At 43.4% G+C, this 20,093-nt stretch overlaps 1 protein-coding gene across 1 annotated transcript in view; it reads right to left on the bottom strand.

The window, feature by feature from the left end:
* The window catches only part of EFHC2 (EF-hand domain containing 2), a 171,121-nt gene extending 167,435 nt beyond the window's left edge, over window positions 1-3,686 (bottom strand). Inside the window, exon 1 of the mRNA XM_058658995.1 lies at window positions 3,533-3,686. Coding sequence (XP_058514978.1) covers window positions 3,533-3,574 — 42 coding nt within the window. The 5' untranslated portion in view covers window positions 3,575-3,686. The remainder of the gene's footprint in view (window positions 1-3,532) is intronic.
* Between the last annotated feature and the right edge of the window lie 16,407 nt (window positions 3,687-20,093).

The following is a 20,093-nucleotide window of genomic DNA, read 5'->3' as shown; positions in this document are numbered from 1 at the left end:
CCACGCCGCCGGGCCCCCAAATTTGTCTTTTAAATTCATTTTTCCACAAACTTCTCAATGTATCTTCTATTTTAGAAATAACTGCTTCCACTAAGGTCAGAAAGATAACTTCCCATGTTATCTTCTAGAAAACTTGTCGTTCTTATGTTTCACGTTTAGATGTAATTAGACGAGATGGGGCGCACTGTGTCTAAGCCTGTGTGTGTGTTTGAAAAGAGGTAGGAATTAGATGTTTTTTCCTATATGGATATTCAGTAGGCTCGGGATCATTTTTGGCAAACGCGACTGTCCACTTCTCTGAAGTGTCACCTTTGTCATAAATCAAGCATGCAATTATGGATACCTCTGCTGATAGTCTCATGAATACAGTTAAAGCAAAATTATTTATTTATTTATCATTTTGTCCTGGGGGAGGAAAGAACCAGAGAGCGATAATACACTTATTAGATACCCTGGACTACTGAGTAACAAATCGATATGTATTTATTAAATGTTTCCGTGTGTACCCAAACCAGGTAACTATATGTTTAAAAATTGTTGCACTAGCTTTGTTGGAAAATATGTTAAGTGTTACAATACACATAGCTATTATTCTTACTGTTTTTCCTAAGCTAAGACGTTCTCTGGCCTGGAACGACCAGAAAGCAGTTATGTGACCCTATCCATTGCTTTGACTGACCCTTGCTGAATTAAATTATTAAGTGAAAAAGTATGGCCTCCTATAGATAACATACTTACTCTTTGGGTTTAAAATTGTAACAGGAGCTGACTTTCACTGCTTTGTCATGGAAGCTAAAGAACTTGACTCTCCCTGACTTAACTATCAGTCATGAGCCGTAGACTGATTGCAGCACACAGCCAGTGATGTGCAACCTGAAATTTTGGGTTTGAGCTACAACAAGTATGTGCCTTCTAAAATGGGAACATTTGTATCACTGATGATGTTAAAACTCTTTTGCTATGCATCTATTGAAAACCTTAGGGAAAGGTCATAGTTGAATTCCAGACACATGGTGTCTTTACCCAGCAACTTGTGTGCTGGATTGGCACTGAGCTAAGAGTCTCGGGCATCCCTTCTGCAGCCTTCTGGACAGATGGTTGCGTTGCTGAGCTAAATCTCATTCTTACCAATAGCGAGGAGCTTGGCTGTCTCTGCTTTGGATGAAGTTACCTTGCTACCACCTTAAGTGACTGTGCTGTGAATAGCCTACATAATTTCTTATGAAGCAAAAGCTCCTTCAGAAACACAAATTCTAATTCACAGAAGTACAATAAGGTAGGAAATGAATGAATCATGGCAATAGTATTTAAAAAGAAGGGAAAAAAAGATAAATGGAGCTCCTGGATCCTGGTTTTAGCTTGGCCCAGACCCTGACTGTTTGATGCAGATGGAAAACATTATTCTTGTCTTCGTGTTTCTCTGTCACTTTGCTATCCAAATAAATACATCTTTAAAAAAGAAAAAAAAAGGTACAAAAATATTTGAATAGAATGAAATTAAAAGTGAGAGTGTGCTTTGCTCAGGAGGAGTGTATTTTGTCTCATGAACTTTTCCTTGAACTGTTGTCTGCACGCACCTGTGAAATGCTGCTTTGCTCTGCTTGCAGTCAGCATTTGAGAATCACTCAGAGCCACCTCTATGGCTGCTTACTTCAGTGGTTGTTCTTTTTCTCTAACATCAAATCAACTTCTTCCAAGGCCTAGTTTCAGGTGGAACTCAGCTGACTAGGGGATAAAACCAGGAACTGGGGCCCAGCATGACAGCCTAGTGGCTAAATTCTCAACTTTCACATGCCAGGATCCCATATGAGCACTGGTTTGTATCCCAGCAGCTCCACTTCCCATCCAGCTGCCTGCTTGAGGCCTGGGAAAGCAGCAGAGGATGGCTCAAAGCCTTGGGACCCTGCACTTGCATGGGAGACCCGGAGAAGCTCCTGGCACCTGGCTTCTCATCGACTCAGCTCTAGCCGTTGGGGCCACTTCAGGAGTGAACCAGCAGAAGGAAGATCTTTGCTTCTGTATCTGCTTCTCTGTTTAAATCTGACTTTGCAATAAAAACAAAACAAACCCACAAAAACCAGGAACTCAATCCAGGTCTCCTATGTAGGTGGGAGGAATGCACTTTCCCGAGCCATTCCTGCTACCTCTCCAGGTCCATGTTGGCTGGAAGCCAAAGTCAGGAGTTGGGTGGGTATGGGAACCAGGAATTTTGACATTGTACATGGAAGTCTTAATCACACATCTCTGAATTTTTTTTTAATTTGATGTGAAATTAAGAATATGTAAAATGGGGACTGGTGTGATGTCTCAACAGGTCAATCCTCCACCTTCACGTACTGGGGTCCTATGTGGGCGCCGGTTCTAATCCTGGTAGCCCCACTTCCCATCCAGCTCCCTGCTTGTGGCCTGGGAAAGCAGTGGAGGACGGCCCAAAACCTTGAGACCCTGCACCCGCGTGGGAGACCCAGAAGAAGTTCCCGGCTCCTGGCTTTGGATCAGCACAGCTCTGGCCGTTGCAGCCACTTGGGTAGTGAATCATTGGAAGGAAGATCTTCCTCTCTGTCTCTCCTCTCTGTATATCTGACTTTCCAATAAAAATAAATAAATCTTTAAAAGAGAGAGAGAGAGAGAGAATACCCAAATGGCTGCCAAACACAGCAAACAAGCTCAATTTCATTAGCAATTGGAGAAGTACAGATGAAAAACATAAAAAGTGGAAAAGGCATTTAGTAAAACAGCAAAGATGCCACTTGTTCCACCTGCATCCCACATCAGACCACGAGAGTCAAGTCCCAGCTTTGGCTCCTGATTCCAGCTTCCTGATAATGCATGCCCTGAGAAGCAGACAGCGATGGCGCAAGTGGCTGAGCCACTGGCACTCACCTGGGAAAGCAAAATGACTTCCGTTCCTTGCTTGGGCCAGGCCCTGTTACTGTGGACACTTTCCTTCTGCCGTTCAGGGGGTTAGGTGACACTGTAGCCTAATTGGCTCCACTTCCTACTCAGCTCCCTGCTAATGCACCTGGGGAAGCAGGTGGGCCCCAGCCACCCACGTGGGAAACCTGGCCCACCTGGCTTCAGCCTGTCCCGCTGCTGGCCGTTGGAGCTATTCAAAGTGGTTCAGCAGATGGAGAAGCTCTCTCCTTGTCTCTGTCTCCCCCCAACCGCCTTCTTTCAAATAAGTAAATTTTTAAAGTGCTCAACTCAAAATAAGTATGTAAAGCGACCAAAACCCAGCATTCGCGACTCCCTCAAACGTCAGCCTCAACCATTATTACGGTTATCACATCATTAGTTATCCTTCGAGCCTCCCGCCATCTCCAAGCCTTCTCCTTATGAAACTGTCCAAGAAGTTCCCACAAGCGATTAGGGAGGAAGGAGGAAACCTCTGTAAAGTTTGGTTCACGTGGTACACAACCCGCAAAACCACAGGCAGCTGGGGGAAGGGCCTCAGGAGGCCGCCTCTCTCCTCCTTTGCCTGGAACCCCAAACTCGGACTAGACCTTCGACCTCGAACTTCCAGGCTACTCACATCGCGGTTGAAGTTGTTTCCCGGTAGCGCCGGCAAGGCCATCGTTCCTCAGCTTGGGAGGGTCAGAGGGTCAGAGAGGCGAGGCCACCGCCTTGAACGGCCTCGCGCCGCCGCGCTGTTTAGCCCCCCTCCCGTCTCGTTACCTAGAGACGGGCGGGAGGCGGGGCCAGGGCGGAAGGCGGGGCTAGAGTGGGCATGGGGCTCGGACGCAGGGGCGGGGCCAGGCCGGAACCTTCGCGAGTGCACCTCCGGCCCCGCCCCCGTGGCCGCTCTAGCCACAGCCCCCACAAATGTGTGCAAATGTGTGCTCCACACTACGCGGCGTGCACGCTCAGGGACGCGCGAACGACTCCCGCCCCCTCCGCTTCCTGCTTTTAACCCGTTTGCATGGTTTAACCGTGGACTTGCACTCCAGTTCTTGGCACAAAGGTTGTTTTAATTGGCCGTTTGAGCACCAGCTTACAGAGGAAGTCGAGAAAATAAATACGATATCCCCCTGCGCTGGGATGTAACACAAGTTGATGTTATGTGTATTGACATTTTTGTTGTGCAACAAAAGGAAATGAAGCTAAAGGCGCCTACAGCCTCCACAAAAACCCTTCCAGAGATCACCTCGGCTTTCTTCTGTCCTTCCTGTCTCCCTGTTTATACTGGAATCAAGCGTTTGTAAGATCCAGTCAGGAATGACCAGGGACAGGGTCGGGTAGCCCCAAATGTGACCACTGACTCTCCATAATTCACCCAAAGCCCAGCCCAGGAGCCCCCTCAGCACTTCCCCCAAACACTTAGAGCTAATCCCTCCCTCAGCCCACAGCAGCTGGCTTTCAGTGTCCACTTCCAGCTCCGTTTTGGACCCACTATTTCTTAACCGATTTTCTTCTTCAAACACACACACACACACACACACAATCTAATTGATCTCGCCTCAGAGCCAGGCTTTTTTTAATTCCCGATGCAACTATTATGGTAGTGCTGCAGCATTACCCTTCCACAGACATCTGAGATCCAATTTCTTACCCTGGTCTAAAGAGCCTTTGTCGGGGGGGCACCGATCATCCTCCCCCCGCCCTTTTTGTTTTAAAAGATTTATTTATTTTTTCTGCAAAGGCAGATTTACAGAGAGGAGAAACAGAGAGAGGCATGGATCTTCTAGATACTGCTTCACTCCCCAGATGGCCTCAACAGCCAGAGCTGAGCTGATCCAAAGCCAGGAGCTTCTTCCAGGTCTCCCACCAGATGCAGGGTCTCAAGGCTTTGGGCCAACCTCTACTGCTTTCCCAGGCCAGGAGCAGGGAGCTGGATGGGAAATAGAGCAGCCGTTACACGAACCAGGGCCCATATGGGATCCTGGCACTTGCAGGGGAAGGATTATCCCACTACACCATGGTGCTGGACTCTACTATTCCTTTCTTTGCCCCCACCTCTGAAAAAGCACTGGCAGTTTTCAAATCAGGCTTTGTTGTTCTTCCGCTTTGGGCTTTTGTTAATGACACCGTGTGCTAGAAACATCTCTCCTTGTCATCTTTTGAAAGGCAAGAATTAAAGATCTTCCATCAGCTGGTTTGTTCCCCATATTACCCTATTAGTGGCGGCTTGGCTAGGCTGAAGTCAGGAGCCAGGAACTCCGTCTGGGTCTCCCACGTGGATGGCAGGGGCCCAATCACTTGGGCCATCTTCCAGTGATTTTGCACGCACATCAATGGGGAGCTGGACCAGAAGCAGACTAGCAGGGACAGGAAACAGCATCCCAGAGGCTTACTCCCATGCAACCACAAAACCAGATCTCTTCTTATCTTTTCATTTATTGTTCCTGTTTTTCAAGGCCAGATGCAGTGTGAGGAGAAGGGCCTAAAAGGTTTGGCCATTTCCGGGAAATGTTTCTTCACCTTCTTCCTGCCCACTCCTCCATCTATACCAGGTGTCCCTGTCTAATTGAGGCTTGCACTGTGCTACAATTGTAACCTTGTGTTTACTTGCTGCTTCTCTTTAAAAACCCCACAAATTCCTCTCCTGGCAGGGACTGAAGCTCCCTTTTTAAATTCATCAACAATATCCCTTGTTGTTTTCTCTGTTTACAGATTTCTTTAAGGAAGTTTTTATTTGTTTGTTTGTTTTCTCCACACCTTGATACACAGAAATAGAAGTCATTCATTCTCAATGCATTTTACGATTATACCACCAATTGTTTACCCACTTGCTGTCAGTGATGGCAATGGCAATGTTTCCAATTTTGCAATAATTATAACAGTACTACATTGGAAGACCTTCAGTCTTGACTTGTTCCTTTGGAAATTTTCTAGGTCACATCCTTATGGATTAATTTTTGAGGAATGCATGCCCTCCCAGAGCGATGAATCAGAAAGTCCCCCTCTTCAAATTGTATAATACTGGGCAATCATCTGAGGAAGTGTGAAATGATATGCTGGTGTTATTTTGTTTCTAATTCCTAGCACTGCTGGCTCCATTTGTTTGCTGTCTTTTTATGTGATTTGTCTATTTATATCATTTGATAATTTTTATTAATAAGATATTCTGTGTCCTAAATTTATTTGGGATTTGCATTGTGATATAGTAGATAAAGCCTTCGGCATCTTGTTTGGCCACTTGGTAAGTATTCTATAATGTTGCTTTGTTTTTTCCCTTTCATTCAAGAGTTCAACAAAATGTTTTCATGCTTTTAGTCAGAGGAGACTTTGGGATATTTTTACACTTATTTTTTAATTCTGATTTTGTCTTACAATAGGAAAGAATTGCAACATTTCTATTGCACACATCTAACCAATACTTTCTGATGTAATCTATGACCAAATTTTAAAAAAAGATTTGTTATTCAGAAAGCAGAACTACAAAGAGAAAAAAAGAGGCTACATTCACAATTCAGTCTCTAAACGGCTGCATGGGCCTGGGCCTGGGCCATAGGGCCAGGCTGGGGCTTAGAACTCCATGTAGATCTCCCACACAGGTACAGGGGCCCAAGCCCTTGTACCATCTTGCACTGCCTTTCTAGGTGCTGTAGCAGGAAGCTGGATCCAAAGTGGAGCAGCTGGGATCTGAACAAGCACTACAATGTGGGATGCTGGAGTCTCAGGTTCTGAACTTCAGTACGGATCAATGAGGTCTGTTTCATGGATTATGTCATTTATTTTCCTTATGTCCTTCCTTAAATTTCTGCTACCTGATCTGTTTCGCACTGGAAATGGTCTGTACATCTCCTACTAAGGACTAGTACAAAGACTCAAGCTCTGCCTGCAAGGGCCAGCCTCCCATACAGGCGTTGGTTTGTGCCCCTGCTGCTCCACTTCTGATCCAGCTCCCTGCTTATGGCCTAGGAAAGCAATGGAAGATGGCCTAAAACCTTTCTGAAAATTGAAATCTTCCTTTTCATAATCAAGTTAAACATATTCATACTTATTGTTAAGACTTATTTGTTAAGACTTATTTTTATCTCAAATCCAACATATAATCTTATGATTACACTTTGTACACCATTACCATGTGCATTGTATATATTTATTGTTTCTTTTTCCTTAATATGTGTTTTCTTTGCTTTAATCTTCCCTAGGTTAGGTATTTAGGAAGGCTTGTATTTTTATTCTAGTCTTTATCTTCGTACTTTAAATGTTTTTAAAATATATGATATGAACAAAACAGTTGCCTTCTATATCAGTGGGATCCATATCTGTGGATTCAGCCAACTATAATGGAAAATATTGGGGAGAAAACTGCATCTGTACTGAACATGTACAAAAACTTTTTCCTTGTCATTATTCCCTAAGCAAGATGTATAGTAGAACAACTATTAGCATAGTATTTACATTTATTAGTTCATAAGTAATCAAGAAGTAATTTGAGTATATAGGAGGATGCATGAAAGTTCTATACTACTACCACCTAATTTGTATAAGAGCCACGAGCTCCTGTAGATTTTGATATATTCAGGGGATCCTGGAAGCAACAACTAGAATACTAAATTTAAAATAAATATAGCTAATAAATTAAAATTTTTAATTTCAATAAACACAATTCTAATTTCTAGAAATATCATTTCTCCTCTTTCAATTTTTTGTCTTTCTTAAAATAAAATCATACTCTTTACTTAAAATTTCTCCTGCTGTTTTTGAAAGATTTTTATTTATTTTACTTAAAAGGCAGAGGGACAAGAGAGAGAGCAGAAAGACAGAGGTTTTTCACCCATTGGTTTACTTTCCAAATGGCTTCAAGAGCCAGGTCTAAAGCTGACTGAATCCAAAAGCCAGGAGTTCCACCCAGGCCTTTTGAGCCATGATTTGCTGCCTCCCAGGAACATTGGCAGGAAGCTGGATCAGAAGCGGAAGCGGGAAGAGATCTCAGGCACTCCAGTACGGGTGCGGAAGTCCCAAGGGGCAACTGAACCCGCTGTGCCACAACACTCATGCCTCCCTTATCATTTCAATCGTTTTGACATACTTAACCTAGAGTTCATAACCAATAATGTTAATCACATGTTCTTGGACCCTCACTTTCTGATGTTGACTGATGCTCCTTCATGGTGGGTAGTCTCCTTGCGGGTTTATAAATGTTTATGGTAACTTTGTCTAAGTGACAGCTCTTAGAGCAAGGACTGGCACCTTCTCATTCTACAACAGGTATTCTAATATTTCATCACTTACATTCACTAAATACCACATTCCCAGCCACACTCCACACATAGAGGCCTTCTATGTGTGCCTACTGTGCCTTCCACAGTGAAAGTATTTTTCCAGAGAAATACTTCTAATCACAATGATTTTCTTATGAAAGTAATGGAAGAAAATATCTTAAATTCAGATCATCTGCAATATCTAGGACTTGAGGCTGCCACACAGCCACACCTGGCACCCCCTTGGGACACATGGATGTGTTCACCTTTGCACTTCGCTGTGTGCTTTCTGCATTCTGTTAGCCTCCCTATTCATAGAGTTCTAAATTTACAGGTTCAATTATTTTTCATTGCATCTACTCTGATGGGTTATGAACTCCTACACTCACTGGAATAAAATCATGGTTGTGGACACAGTGAACACTTCTAACCACCCCAGATCAGAGATTCTCAGTCTTTTATAAGTAGAAAATTCATGAGTTCTTCCTTCAGTTTCCTTGCATGACACATATCTTCCCATTTCACGTCCCCTGAACATCTGAAATAGCATATAGCTCCTTTAGAAATAAATTTCAACCAAACTGGCTTCAAGAATTGCAAGACACCGCTGAAATAACTGAAGACACCTTGAGGCATGTCAAGACCAGCCCTGGGAAGTTACTGATTTCAAAGAGTCTGTGTTACACATCCATGTATGAAGGAAACACTGGGGAGGCTCACACGGTCACCACTTCTGAGCAAGCTCACACTGGCCTAGAAGCAAGGAAATATTTGCCCAGTTGGAGAATTTCTTTTGAGAAATGAGGTCATCTCGCTACAAGAGCCTTGCTACCAGATGCAGCAGGAGGGAATGCCTTTGACCATGTTTCAAACAGACTTCCTTTTCTCCTCCCAGGAAGCCTTACCTGTCAATTCTCCCTTACCCTGATGGCCTCTTAAACATCCCGCTCCATTCCTCCCAGCTCCTGCAAGATGACCCTTTTCATTATTTTGAGCTTACTTTGGTTATATCCACCTTTCAAGTTCCCATGCTGAGCATTTAAAGAACTAGCATCAATCTTTCATACACAAACAGTAGAAAAGAAAGAAGCACTTCAAGGAGGTTTAGGCTTTTTCTTTCTCTTTTTTTTAAGAGAAAAGAGGGAGGAAGAATGAGAAATTTATTTTATTTCTTTTAAAGATTAACTTTATTTATTTGAAAGGTGGAGTTACAGAGAGAGAAGGGGAGAAAGAAATCTTCCATCTGCTGGTTCATTCCCCAAATACAAAGCCAAGGGCTGCCAGGAGCTTCTTCTGGGTCTTCCACATGGATACAAGGGCCCATCCTCTGCTGCTTTCCCAAGCACATTAGCAAGGAGCTCAGTCAGAAGTGGAGCAGCAAGGATTTGAAATGGTGTTCATAATGGGTGCCAGTATCATAGATGTTAGCTTAACCCACTATGCCACAGTGCTGGCCCTAGGAAAATGCTTCTTGACCAATTCCATGAGTCCAGTATTACTTTGATATTGAAACTAAGGAAATCGCAAAGAAAGAAAACTACAGACCAGTATCTCTTATTGATGGAGACAGAGGCCTTCACAAAATACTAGCAAATTAAATCAACTAACAAAGGGTTATATACCATGATGTAGTGGGATTTTCTCCAGGAATGCAAAATTTGTTCAGCATCTGAAAAACAATGTATCACACCGCTAATATAATAAAGAACAAAAAAACCATCTAACCATTTGAAGTGACAGGCATTGGCATGATTGGTAAGTCACCATGTGGGACACTTGCATTTCATATTGCTGTTGTATCTGGGTTCGCATCTTGACTCCTCCACTTCTGATTCAACTTTCTACTAATACATCTGGGGATACAGTGAATGCAGGCTCAAGTGCTTCAGGTCCCTGATACCCATGGGAAGATCTGGATTGACTTCCAAGCTCCTGGCTCCCAGGTGAATTGAAACAGCTCAGAGACCTACATGTAACAACTAAAACTACCACACACATAAAAGAAAACACAGGACTCAATCTCGTTGATCTTAGTGCAGGCAATAGTTTGTCAAATATAATGCCAAAATCACCAGTAAAAAAGAAAAACACAGCAGTTAGAATTCATCAAAACTAAAGACTTCTGTGCTTCAAAAGGAATTTTTGGTTATCATCAATAAGTGAAAACATATCTTCAAATCATTGGAGAATTATTTACCAACCATATACCTAACAAACAATAAAATGGTAACTAGAATCTGCATGTAAAAGCTCATAATTCAGAACAGCATCTGTAAGAAATAAATGAATAACCCAAATTTTAAATGAACAAAGGATTTGTATATTTTCCCAAAGAAGATAAAGAAATAACCACTAGGCAAAACTTCTCAACATTGTGAGTGACTAGAGAAGCATAAGTCAAAACCACTTTGTAATGACTAGGATAGCTTTATATACATATAATACATATTATATACATTTGGAAAAAAAAGAGGAAAATCACAAATGTTGTCAAGGATACAGGGAAACTGGCAACCTCATTCATTTTACTGGTAGAAACGTAAAATATTTCAACTGCTTTAGTAAACCATCTGGTAGTTCCTAAAAAATGTAAGCACTTGGTTAGCCAGTGACCCAACAATTACAACTTTCAGTGTATACTAAATAGAAGTGAAAACACGTGTCTGAAGATAGGCATCGGCCTAGCAGTTAAGATACGTGGGTCTGCCATCAGTGCTTAGGCATGATGCCCTCCTTTGGCTTCTGATTCCAGCTTCCTGTAGATCCTAGGAGGCAGCAGTGATGACTCAAGTGACCGAACTGCTGCCACCCACATGGCAGACCTAGATTGCAGACTCCCAGCATCTGCCTGGACTAAGCCCAGCTATTGAGCAAATCTAGGTAGTAAAGAGTCTGGCATGATAGCCTAGTGGCTAAATCCTTACTTTGTACACCCAGGAGCCCATATGGGCACCAGTTTGTGTCCCGGCTGCTCCACTTGCCATCCAGTTCCCTGCTTGTAGCCTGGGAAAGTAGTAGAGCATGGCCCAAAGCCTTGGAACCCTACACCTGTGTGGGAGACCCAGAGGAAGGTCCTAGCTCCTGGCTTCAGATTGGCTCAACTCCCAGCTCTTGCAGCTACTTGGGCAGTGAATCAGTGGACAGAAGATCTTTTTCTCTGTTTCTCCTTCTCTCTGTATATCTCTCTGTATATAGCCTTTCTAATACAAATATTTTAAGGTAGGTAGTAAAAAATTAAACATGTATTTGTATAAAAGCTTGTTCAGAAAAGTTCCTAGCAGCGTTATTCATAATAGTCAAGAGGTGAAAATATCCCAAATGTCTGTCAGTTGATGAATGGATGAGAAAACTGGAATATGTGTACAGTAAAACATTCAGCCATGAAATGAAATGAATTGCTGCATGCTGCAGAACCTTGAAAACATTAGTGAAAGAAGCGAGGCACAAAAAGCCATGTACTACATGATTCTGTTCATACGGATTGTCCAGAATCAGCAAGTCTATAGAAAGCAAGTTTATCAGCAAGTGAATGACAAGGACTGGTGACAGGAGACCTGGGAAGTAGCTGCTAATGAGCTTCTTTAAGGGGTAATGAAAATGTTCTGGAATAGATGGCAGTTACCACATAACTTTGAGAACACACGAAAACCCACAGAGCTGTACACTTTAAAAGGTGAACATCGAGGCTTGTCATGGTGCAGTAGGATAAGCTTCTGCCAGAATCCCCTATGGATACCAGCCTCATGTCCCAGCTGCTCCACTTCTGACCCAGCTCCCTAGAAATGAGCCTGGGAAAGCAGCTGAGGGTGGCCCATGTCCTTATGCCCCTGTCACTGAGTGGGAGTCCCAGATGGAATTCCTGACTTCTGGATTCTCACCCAACCCAGTGCTGCTCATTGCTGCCATTTGGGGAGTAAATCAGTGAGTGGAAAAGTCTCTCTCCCACTTTCTTTCTTTCTGTCCCTGCCCCTCCCTCTCTCTCTGCATCACTCTGCCTTGCAAATAAGTATGTTTCTTAAAAAGGGAGAATTTTATGGCATATGACTTTTACCTCAGTAAAGTTGATAATACACTTTTTAGCTACTTCTAAGTTACAGTAAATTTTAAAACCATTCCTTCAGTTGCACATGTGGCCTGCCACTACTCTGGACAACACAGACAAAAGTATTTTGGCGATCAAAGAAAATATTAGTGAAAATTTCTGACCTAGCTCTAACTACCAGATATGAAAGAAATCACCAGCCATTTAAGAATTCACCAGCTTGAAGAAATCACCAGCCATTGCTTATCAACAAGCAGGTGCTATAGTGCTTTAGGTTAAGCTTCTGCTTGGGACGCCCACATCCCAATTGGTAGATTATTATGAGATCCAGCCACTCTGCTTCTGATCCAGCTTCTTGCTAATGCATCCTGTGTAACAGCAGGCGATGGCTCAAATGCTTGAATTCCTGCCAACCACCTGAGAGACATGGATGGAATTCTGGCTCCTGGGTTCGGCCTGGATTAACCGCAGTCATTGCAGACGCTTGAGAAGTGAACCAGCAGATGGAAACTCTCTTTCTCTGTCTCTTAGTGGTTCTGTTTTTCAAATAGTTGAAAATAAAATCTTTCTTTTCTGTAAAAAAAAGAGCTATAGCAAGCACCTACAATGTACAGGCCTATTGAATTCTTAATTGAAAAACCATAAAACAAAGTTCAGAAATTAGAGAAATTGTAAATACTGACTGAATATTTTACTTTATTAAAGAATATAGTTGGGCCCAACATGATGGCTCAATGGCTAAATCCTTACCTAGTAAGTGCTGGGATTTATATGGGCAACAGTTTGTATCCCAGCTGCTGCACTTCCCATCCAACTCCCCCACTTATGGCCTGGAAAGCAGTCGAGGAAGGCCCAAAGCCTTGGGACCCTGCACCCACCTGAAAGATCCAGAGAAGCTCCTGAATCTGCAAGATGTGTCTTTCCAATGGAAACAAAAAATAAGTTTTTCAAAAAGTGTTGTTTAACATTTTGTCCTTTACATTTGAGACATGGGGAGTTAGAGGGAGCAAAGCGCCTACAACCCACTCGTTCACTACCCACATGTCCGTAGCCAGATTTTTTTTTAGCTCTTAATCTCATTGTGTTTCATCTTGGGAAATTTCCTGAGATGAGGTATATCTTCCAAATCACCGACTTTGCTTTCAAATGAATACAATTGTTTAAATTGTCCTTTGGACTATTAATATTAATGTGACAATTGCCATTTCTACAACTAATTTTTCAACTATATCTCATCTCTCTTTGTGACATAGTGTCCTTTCTCAAACTTTCATTTATTTCTTTAAAAAGTTGTTTTAAGGTGGAGGAAACAAGATGGTGGAATAGGGTAAGGACACGCTTAAACAGATGGAGAATCATTAACCAGGGTAGAGAGGGCACATTCCAGAAAATAGGAGAGAACAGGAAGAAGGCAGAGGGGCACCTGGAGAATGAAGGAAACGGGAAAGCAGTGGAGACAATGGTGTGGTATTACAGTGACCAAAAACCTCATTGGCAGTTAGTGAGTGGCAATCTGAGCTCCACCGTGACCAGAACTCCACCGCAGCCACGTGGGAAGGGGAGTAGACCAGGAACTCAGCAGGTGAACTCAGGCAAAGAACTGCCCATCTTGCTGATTTGTTTGATTTGACCAGGAGAAGAGAGACAGCAAAAATCCCAAACAGGAGGTACAGGAACAAGCTGGATTTCATAACCCAGATCCCCACCAGAGCTGCATCAGGTGCCAATTTGTGTAGGGAGGCAAAGGGTATGGGACAAGACTGTGTATGCATTAAGGTGAGCGTGAACTCATTTCTCGCTCAGTGCATTGCACCCATATGGCATCCCACAGAATCCAGCCAAAATAGGTCCAGGTAGACCCCAGACCTAACAGCCAGCATATCCAGAGCTCCACCAGTGGTACATCAGAAGCCATTTTATACAGTGTGGTAAGGACCGGAAGGACAATAGCCAGTTGTGCATGCACTGAGCTGGGAGCAGTCAGCAGGTTCCAGCAAGATCAGCACCAACAACCTAGTTATTTAGGATACCTGGTATCTCCATAGACCTGGGAACTGCTCAAACCAGAAGTGGAAGAAAGGTTGTACAGACAATAGTGCAGCCACAGCACCAGATTACAGGAGGTAGAGATTGGTGAGCAAGGAGTTGGGGCTATGGAGATCATTGTGGAAGTCTAATATAAGAACCCACATCAGAAACTGCTGGAGGGAGTGGTACAAGTGACTGCAAACAAAGAATCAGGTACCAATCATAATAAGTAAAATTGAAATGTAGACCTGTGGTGACACAGTTTAGAAACCTGCCCCAAGGAGAAGACTCTGCTAACCAGAAGTACAATGACCAAGAGCAAAAGAAGAGACAGAGGCACAATGAATATTACTGAAGACTCCCCTGCAAAGGAGCAAAAGCCTTTGCCAACCTCGGAGCTAGTTGTGGAATATACCAAGGAAATGGGGGCAACAGAATTCAGAAAACTCATTATAAAGCTTATTATCAGTAACAAGAAGCACATATAGAAGTTGAAGGAATTTAAGGAATATGTCACACTGAAACAAAATCAAGCAGAATTATTGGAAATGGAGACGTAACAGAGCAAATAAAAATTCAGTGGAAACTCTTGATAACAGAGTGAATGAAGCAGAACAAAGAATCTCAGAATGGGAAGATATTTCTTGTCACAATGGGGAAACAATCAAAAAGCTGGAAGAAGAACTGAGTCATAATTTTAAAAAGTATTCAAGAATTAAGAGACACTATTAAAAGGCCAAAAGTAAGAGTTATGACAGTTCCATAACATGTAGAAAGAGCAGCTGGGCTTAAATTGTATTTAATGAAAAAAAGTATTTAATGAACTAATAAAAGAATATTTCCCTAACCTACAGAAAAAATTGGGAATCAAAATCCAGGAGGGGCACAGAACTCCCAAGAGGGTTGAGTAAAAGCAATCTTCACCACAACACACGATCGTCAAGCTTTCTTCAATTGAGCATGAGAAAAAGATCCTTAAATGTACTCGTGGAAAAAAATCAACTGACATATAAAGGAATGCCAATTAAACTCACAGGAGATTTCTCACAGGAAACTCTACAGGCCAGAAAAGAATGGAGCAACATATTCCAGATTCTAAAAGCAAAAAATTGTCAGCCAGTATAACATACCCAGAAAACTTTCCTTTGAAAATGAATTAAAACTCTTCCACAGTAAAATTAAAAGAATTTGCCTCATCCAAACTTACCCTACAAATGATACTTAAAGATGTTCTCTTGACAGAGAGGAGGAATAGCACCCACCAAAACCAAAGGCAAATGAGAAGAACATCACAGTAAAGTCACAACCGAAGACTAAATCAATGAACAACCCATAGCTAAATGACAGGACCAAATTACCACCCATTCATTTTAACCCTGAATGTAAATGGCTTAAACTCATCCACCAAATTCATAGATTAGTCGACTGGATTAAAAAACAAAACCCATCTATTTGTTGCCTATAGGAAACATATCTCACCAACAAAAATCAGCGGAAACTATATTGCATGGGATTTTGATGTTTTTGTTTTTTATTTTTTATTTTATCACAAGCATTTTTTTCTCATTAAATTCTTCACTGACTCATAGGTGATACAGTAGTATCATTTCCTCCAATAAGGTTCTTGATTTTCTTTTTTCATTTCTTAAACAACACATTAATCATTCAGTAGCATGTTATTTAACTTCATGGCATTGTGAATTTCTATTTTTGTTCCTGTTTTTGATTTTGTTTTGTGGCTTTTCATTTAAGGGGAATGTACAGTAACTGTGTAATGGAGACTATCATATCCAGATGTGAGGATACAATGCAGTATGCATCTCTACTTCCAGATCAAAGATCGACTCTCAATGAAACTGTTAAATATGTCTGGACAACACAATGCTGGACTCTCTGCCATTGTCCATGCCCACAATGATGGACTTATGACTGTTTATGAAGGACTATACTATTGTAATAACGTAGAGGAAATCAGTGTGTGGGAGGAGATTTGGGGAGGGGGTAAGGGAAATCCCAGTGTACATGGAGCTGTATCACAAAATAATAACAATACTTTTAAAAATGGAAAAAAAAGAGATAGTTTTAAGACCAATACCATGGCACAGTAGGTTAAGCCTCTGATGGCAGCGCCAGCATCCCATATCGGTGCCTATTCTAGTCCTGGTTGCTCCATTTCCCATCCAGCTCCCTGCTTGTGGCTTGGGAAAACAGAAGTGGATGGCCCAAGTTTTGGGGATCCTGAACCTGCATGGAAAATTCAAAAGAATCTCCTAGCTCCTGGCTTTGGACTGAACAATCTGACCATTGCAAACATCTGGGGAGTGAACCAGCAGATGGAAGATCTCTCTGTCTCTCCTTCTCATTTTGTAAATATTTTTCAAATAAAAACAAATACATCTTTAAAAAAAAAAGATAATTTTTTACCTATTAATTTTAGTCTCAATTTTTTATATAAAGAGATTTTATTTATATTGGAAAGTCAGATTTACAGACAAAAGGAGAAACAGATCTTCTATCTGCTGGTTCACTCCCCAAGTAGCTGCAATGTCTGGAGCTGAGCCTATCTGAAGCCAGGAGCCAGGAGCCTCTTCCAAATCTCCCAGGTGGGTGCAGGGTCCCAAGGCTTTGGGCCCTCCTCTTCTGCCTTCCCAGGCCAAAAGCAGGGAGCTGGAAGGGAAGTGGAGCATTGGGGACACAAACTGGCACCTGTATGGGATCCCAGCACATGCAACATAAGGATTTTTGTCACTGAGGCATCACGCTGGTCCCTACTCGTCATTTCTGATATAGTTCTCAGATTTCTATTTCTGCTGACAAGAAAAAAAATCAAAAGCAATGAGCACCATGGTCTTTAATCTGGTGACCAAGAAGCAAGGTGGGTATCAGCCAGCCTGTTCCCTACTATTTTCTCTGATGGAGCCTGCCAGTAAATGCAGATGAAATAATTTTTTTAAATTGCACAATCCAAACCCTGTTATTTTTATTTTTTTTCCTTTTCAACTTCTGCCAAAGTTTTTAGAGCACAAGAAATGAAAAACTTCTATAAAGTTATAGTCCATATAATTATGCTCTGGATAATTTTTCCTGGAGAACTTTTATAAAACTTACAGGAAAAAAATTTTTTTCATTGCAGCTTTGACACAAGAACCATTCAGAGAACTTCATGGAAAAATGTGTTGTGTAAAACTGCCTGCCATGAATTTTAAAATCTATATGTCAAGATAAACATATTTGTAAAACTTTATTTTTCATAAACTTTTTGAATGCTATACATAAGTAACATTCTCTCAGCCTCTGATCTTTCTGGACCTAATACAAAATTCTAAAATAAAGTGGCATTGTTGAAGTGTGTGTTATGTACCTGTTATAATGCCAAGAGCTTTTTAAAATATAATAAATGTATTTCATTTTTGATGAGGTGTACATAGTTGAGAATGATGCATGTCCATGTGGAAGACCAATTAGTGTTGGGAAGGGGTCGAGGAATAGGGGAACGTGGACGAGACAAGTGCCTCTAACCTCCTTTTTTCTTCCTGTATCTGGGGAAGTGGGGAGAGAAGGGGAGAGGGCTACTCCCAGCAGTCCAACTGCATCGGTACCCAGGAATGGGGGAAGGCCCCCCGATGTCACCCCAGGGTCCCCGATGTGGAGCGTGTTCCAAGGGTACTGCTTAAGTGGTTTTGATCGTTCTGAGATGCTGTTGATTTCATTGCTCCAAGGATGAGGAAATCCTTCCAAGGTTCACTGGCTGACTTAGTCCACCATAGACTCTCTACTTGTTCAGATATTCACTGTCGAATCTTGGCCAGGAGTGCTGTCCAATTTGTTCTGTCTTCCATAATACTAGATGTCCTCTGCAGGCCTCGATGAACTGGTTGTCATGCCCCCATTTGCATCGGGCATGCTGTTTGCTGGAAAGGTTTCAACAACTGAGGAGGCCCAGTTCTGACCCATTCACTCCACGGTCAGACCACAGACCCTGTGATTTTCTCCATGGTTGGAGTCCTGAGTCCCATGATTCAGTTGGGAGGGACCCCCAAAAAGACCTCACTAGAGGTGAACCCAAACCTGACTCCTGTGTGTGCTAGCCAGTGCGGGGTCTGGTTTAGTCCATCACCCACATCAGCCTACACACACACTGGTGGTTCACCTGGTCAGTTCTGTCCCAGCCCCCTCTCATACACAAACCAATGAATGCTGAGACCCAGCCCATCCTAGCCCACCACACACTTGTCCCTCATGCACACCAGTGGGAACTGTAGTCTAGTTGGGGCCACCCCCAGTAACCCTCACCAGGTCTGTCTCCAGCCCTGGTACCTGTGCATGCCGGTGTGTGCAAGACTGGTCCAGTCCATCCCACATCACATTCAACTCTCGTACACATCAATAGGTGTTAGAGCTTAGCTCAGCCTGACCAACCCCACTATCCAGCCCACACTCATGCTGGCAGATACTACTGTCTGTCCACCCAGGCCCAACCTCAGCCCTGGCTCACATGCTTGTTGGTGGGAGCTGTAGCCTATCAAAGGGGTGCCCATAATTTCCCTACTAGGCCCACTCTTAGCCCCGGGTCTTGTAGTTTCCAGGTGGTTCTGTGGCCTAGCTTGATAGGACTTACCCTTCCTCCCCAAGTCCCAACACCTGCTGGCTCATGCTGCGGTAAAGCCCAACCAGCCTGCACTTATTCTGGCTCATCCATGCACGCTTGTATATGGTTGCTTAGCCCAGCCTGGTTCTCCCCCTAACCCAGCTCACATGTAGGCCAGTGGCTGTTGTAGCCCTGCCCAGCCTTGTCTGCCCCATTCCCAGCTCTCACAAACACCAACAGGAGCAGTGGTCCAGCAGGGGAGTTCCATGTAGCCCCCTACCAAACTCCTCCCTCAATCCCCACTGCCTAATATTTACGTGCGTTGTGGGTGCTGCTGTCCAGTCAGGCATGTCCTGCCTCACCTCAGTATTCACCAGCATGTGTTGTAGCCTGTCCCGGTCCTAACTGTCCCTAGTCCCAGCTCATGGTGGTGGGTGCTACAGCTTAGCCCTGCCTGGACAGCTCCAAGCCCTGGCCCTTATGTGAACTGGCTGGTGCTGTGGCCCAACCTAGCCTGTTTTGCACCCCATCCTGATTCTCACATCTGCCAGTAGGTGTTATGAACTGCCTCAGCCTGACCCACCCCTAGACCTGACCTACATCCATGCACGTGGGTACTGTAACCTGACCTGGTCTGGGCTGCTCCCAGACGGTTCTTGCACTCATCTGCAGGGACTGCATCCTTACAGGAGTTCCCCAAGCTCCTCTATCAGGTCACCTCCAGGTATTAGATCTTGTGCACACAGGTGGGTTCTTGGCATAGCCTGACATAGCTGACTTCTTGTCCTGTCAGGTACAACAGCCTTGCCCGACCAGCCTATACCCATTCTGGCTCTTACTATTAAATGCTACAGCCCTGTCCTGCATGGCCCACCCCTAGACCCAGCTCTCACATGGTTCAGTGGGTGCTGAAACCTAGCCCTGCCTATCCTACTTCCAGTCTGGCACCTGCAAACACCAGTGGGGGCTGGAGCCTATCCCAGCCTGGCATATCTCAGATACAGTCCACACCCATGCCAAGGGATGCTACAGCCATGTCTAGCCCAGTTCGCTACCCCTATTCCAGTTCTCACACTCACTAATGGGAACTGCAACACAACTGTGGTGTCCACTTAGCTCCCCAGCCAGGCTCACTCCCAGCACAGATTTTGCACATTCCTATGGTTGCTCTTACCCAGCCTGGCATATCCCATCACCCAGTTTGGCCTTTGCCATCAGATGCTGCAGCCTGGACTGGCACACCCCCAATCCTCGGCTCTCATGTAAACCAATAGGTGTGGTAGCC

The sequence above is a fragment of the Ochotona princeps genome, chromosome X (assembly GCF_030435755.1).
Source record: "Ochotona princeps isolate mOchPri1 chromosome X, mOchPri1.hap1, whole genome shotgun sequence".
NCBI classification, from domain to species: domain Eukaryota; kingdom Metazoa; phylum Chordata; class Mammalia; order Lagomorpha; family Ochotonidae; genus Ochotona; species Ochotona princeps.
This window is presented reverse-complemented; position numbering and strand designations above follow the sequence as displayed.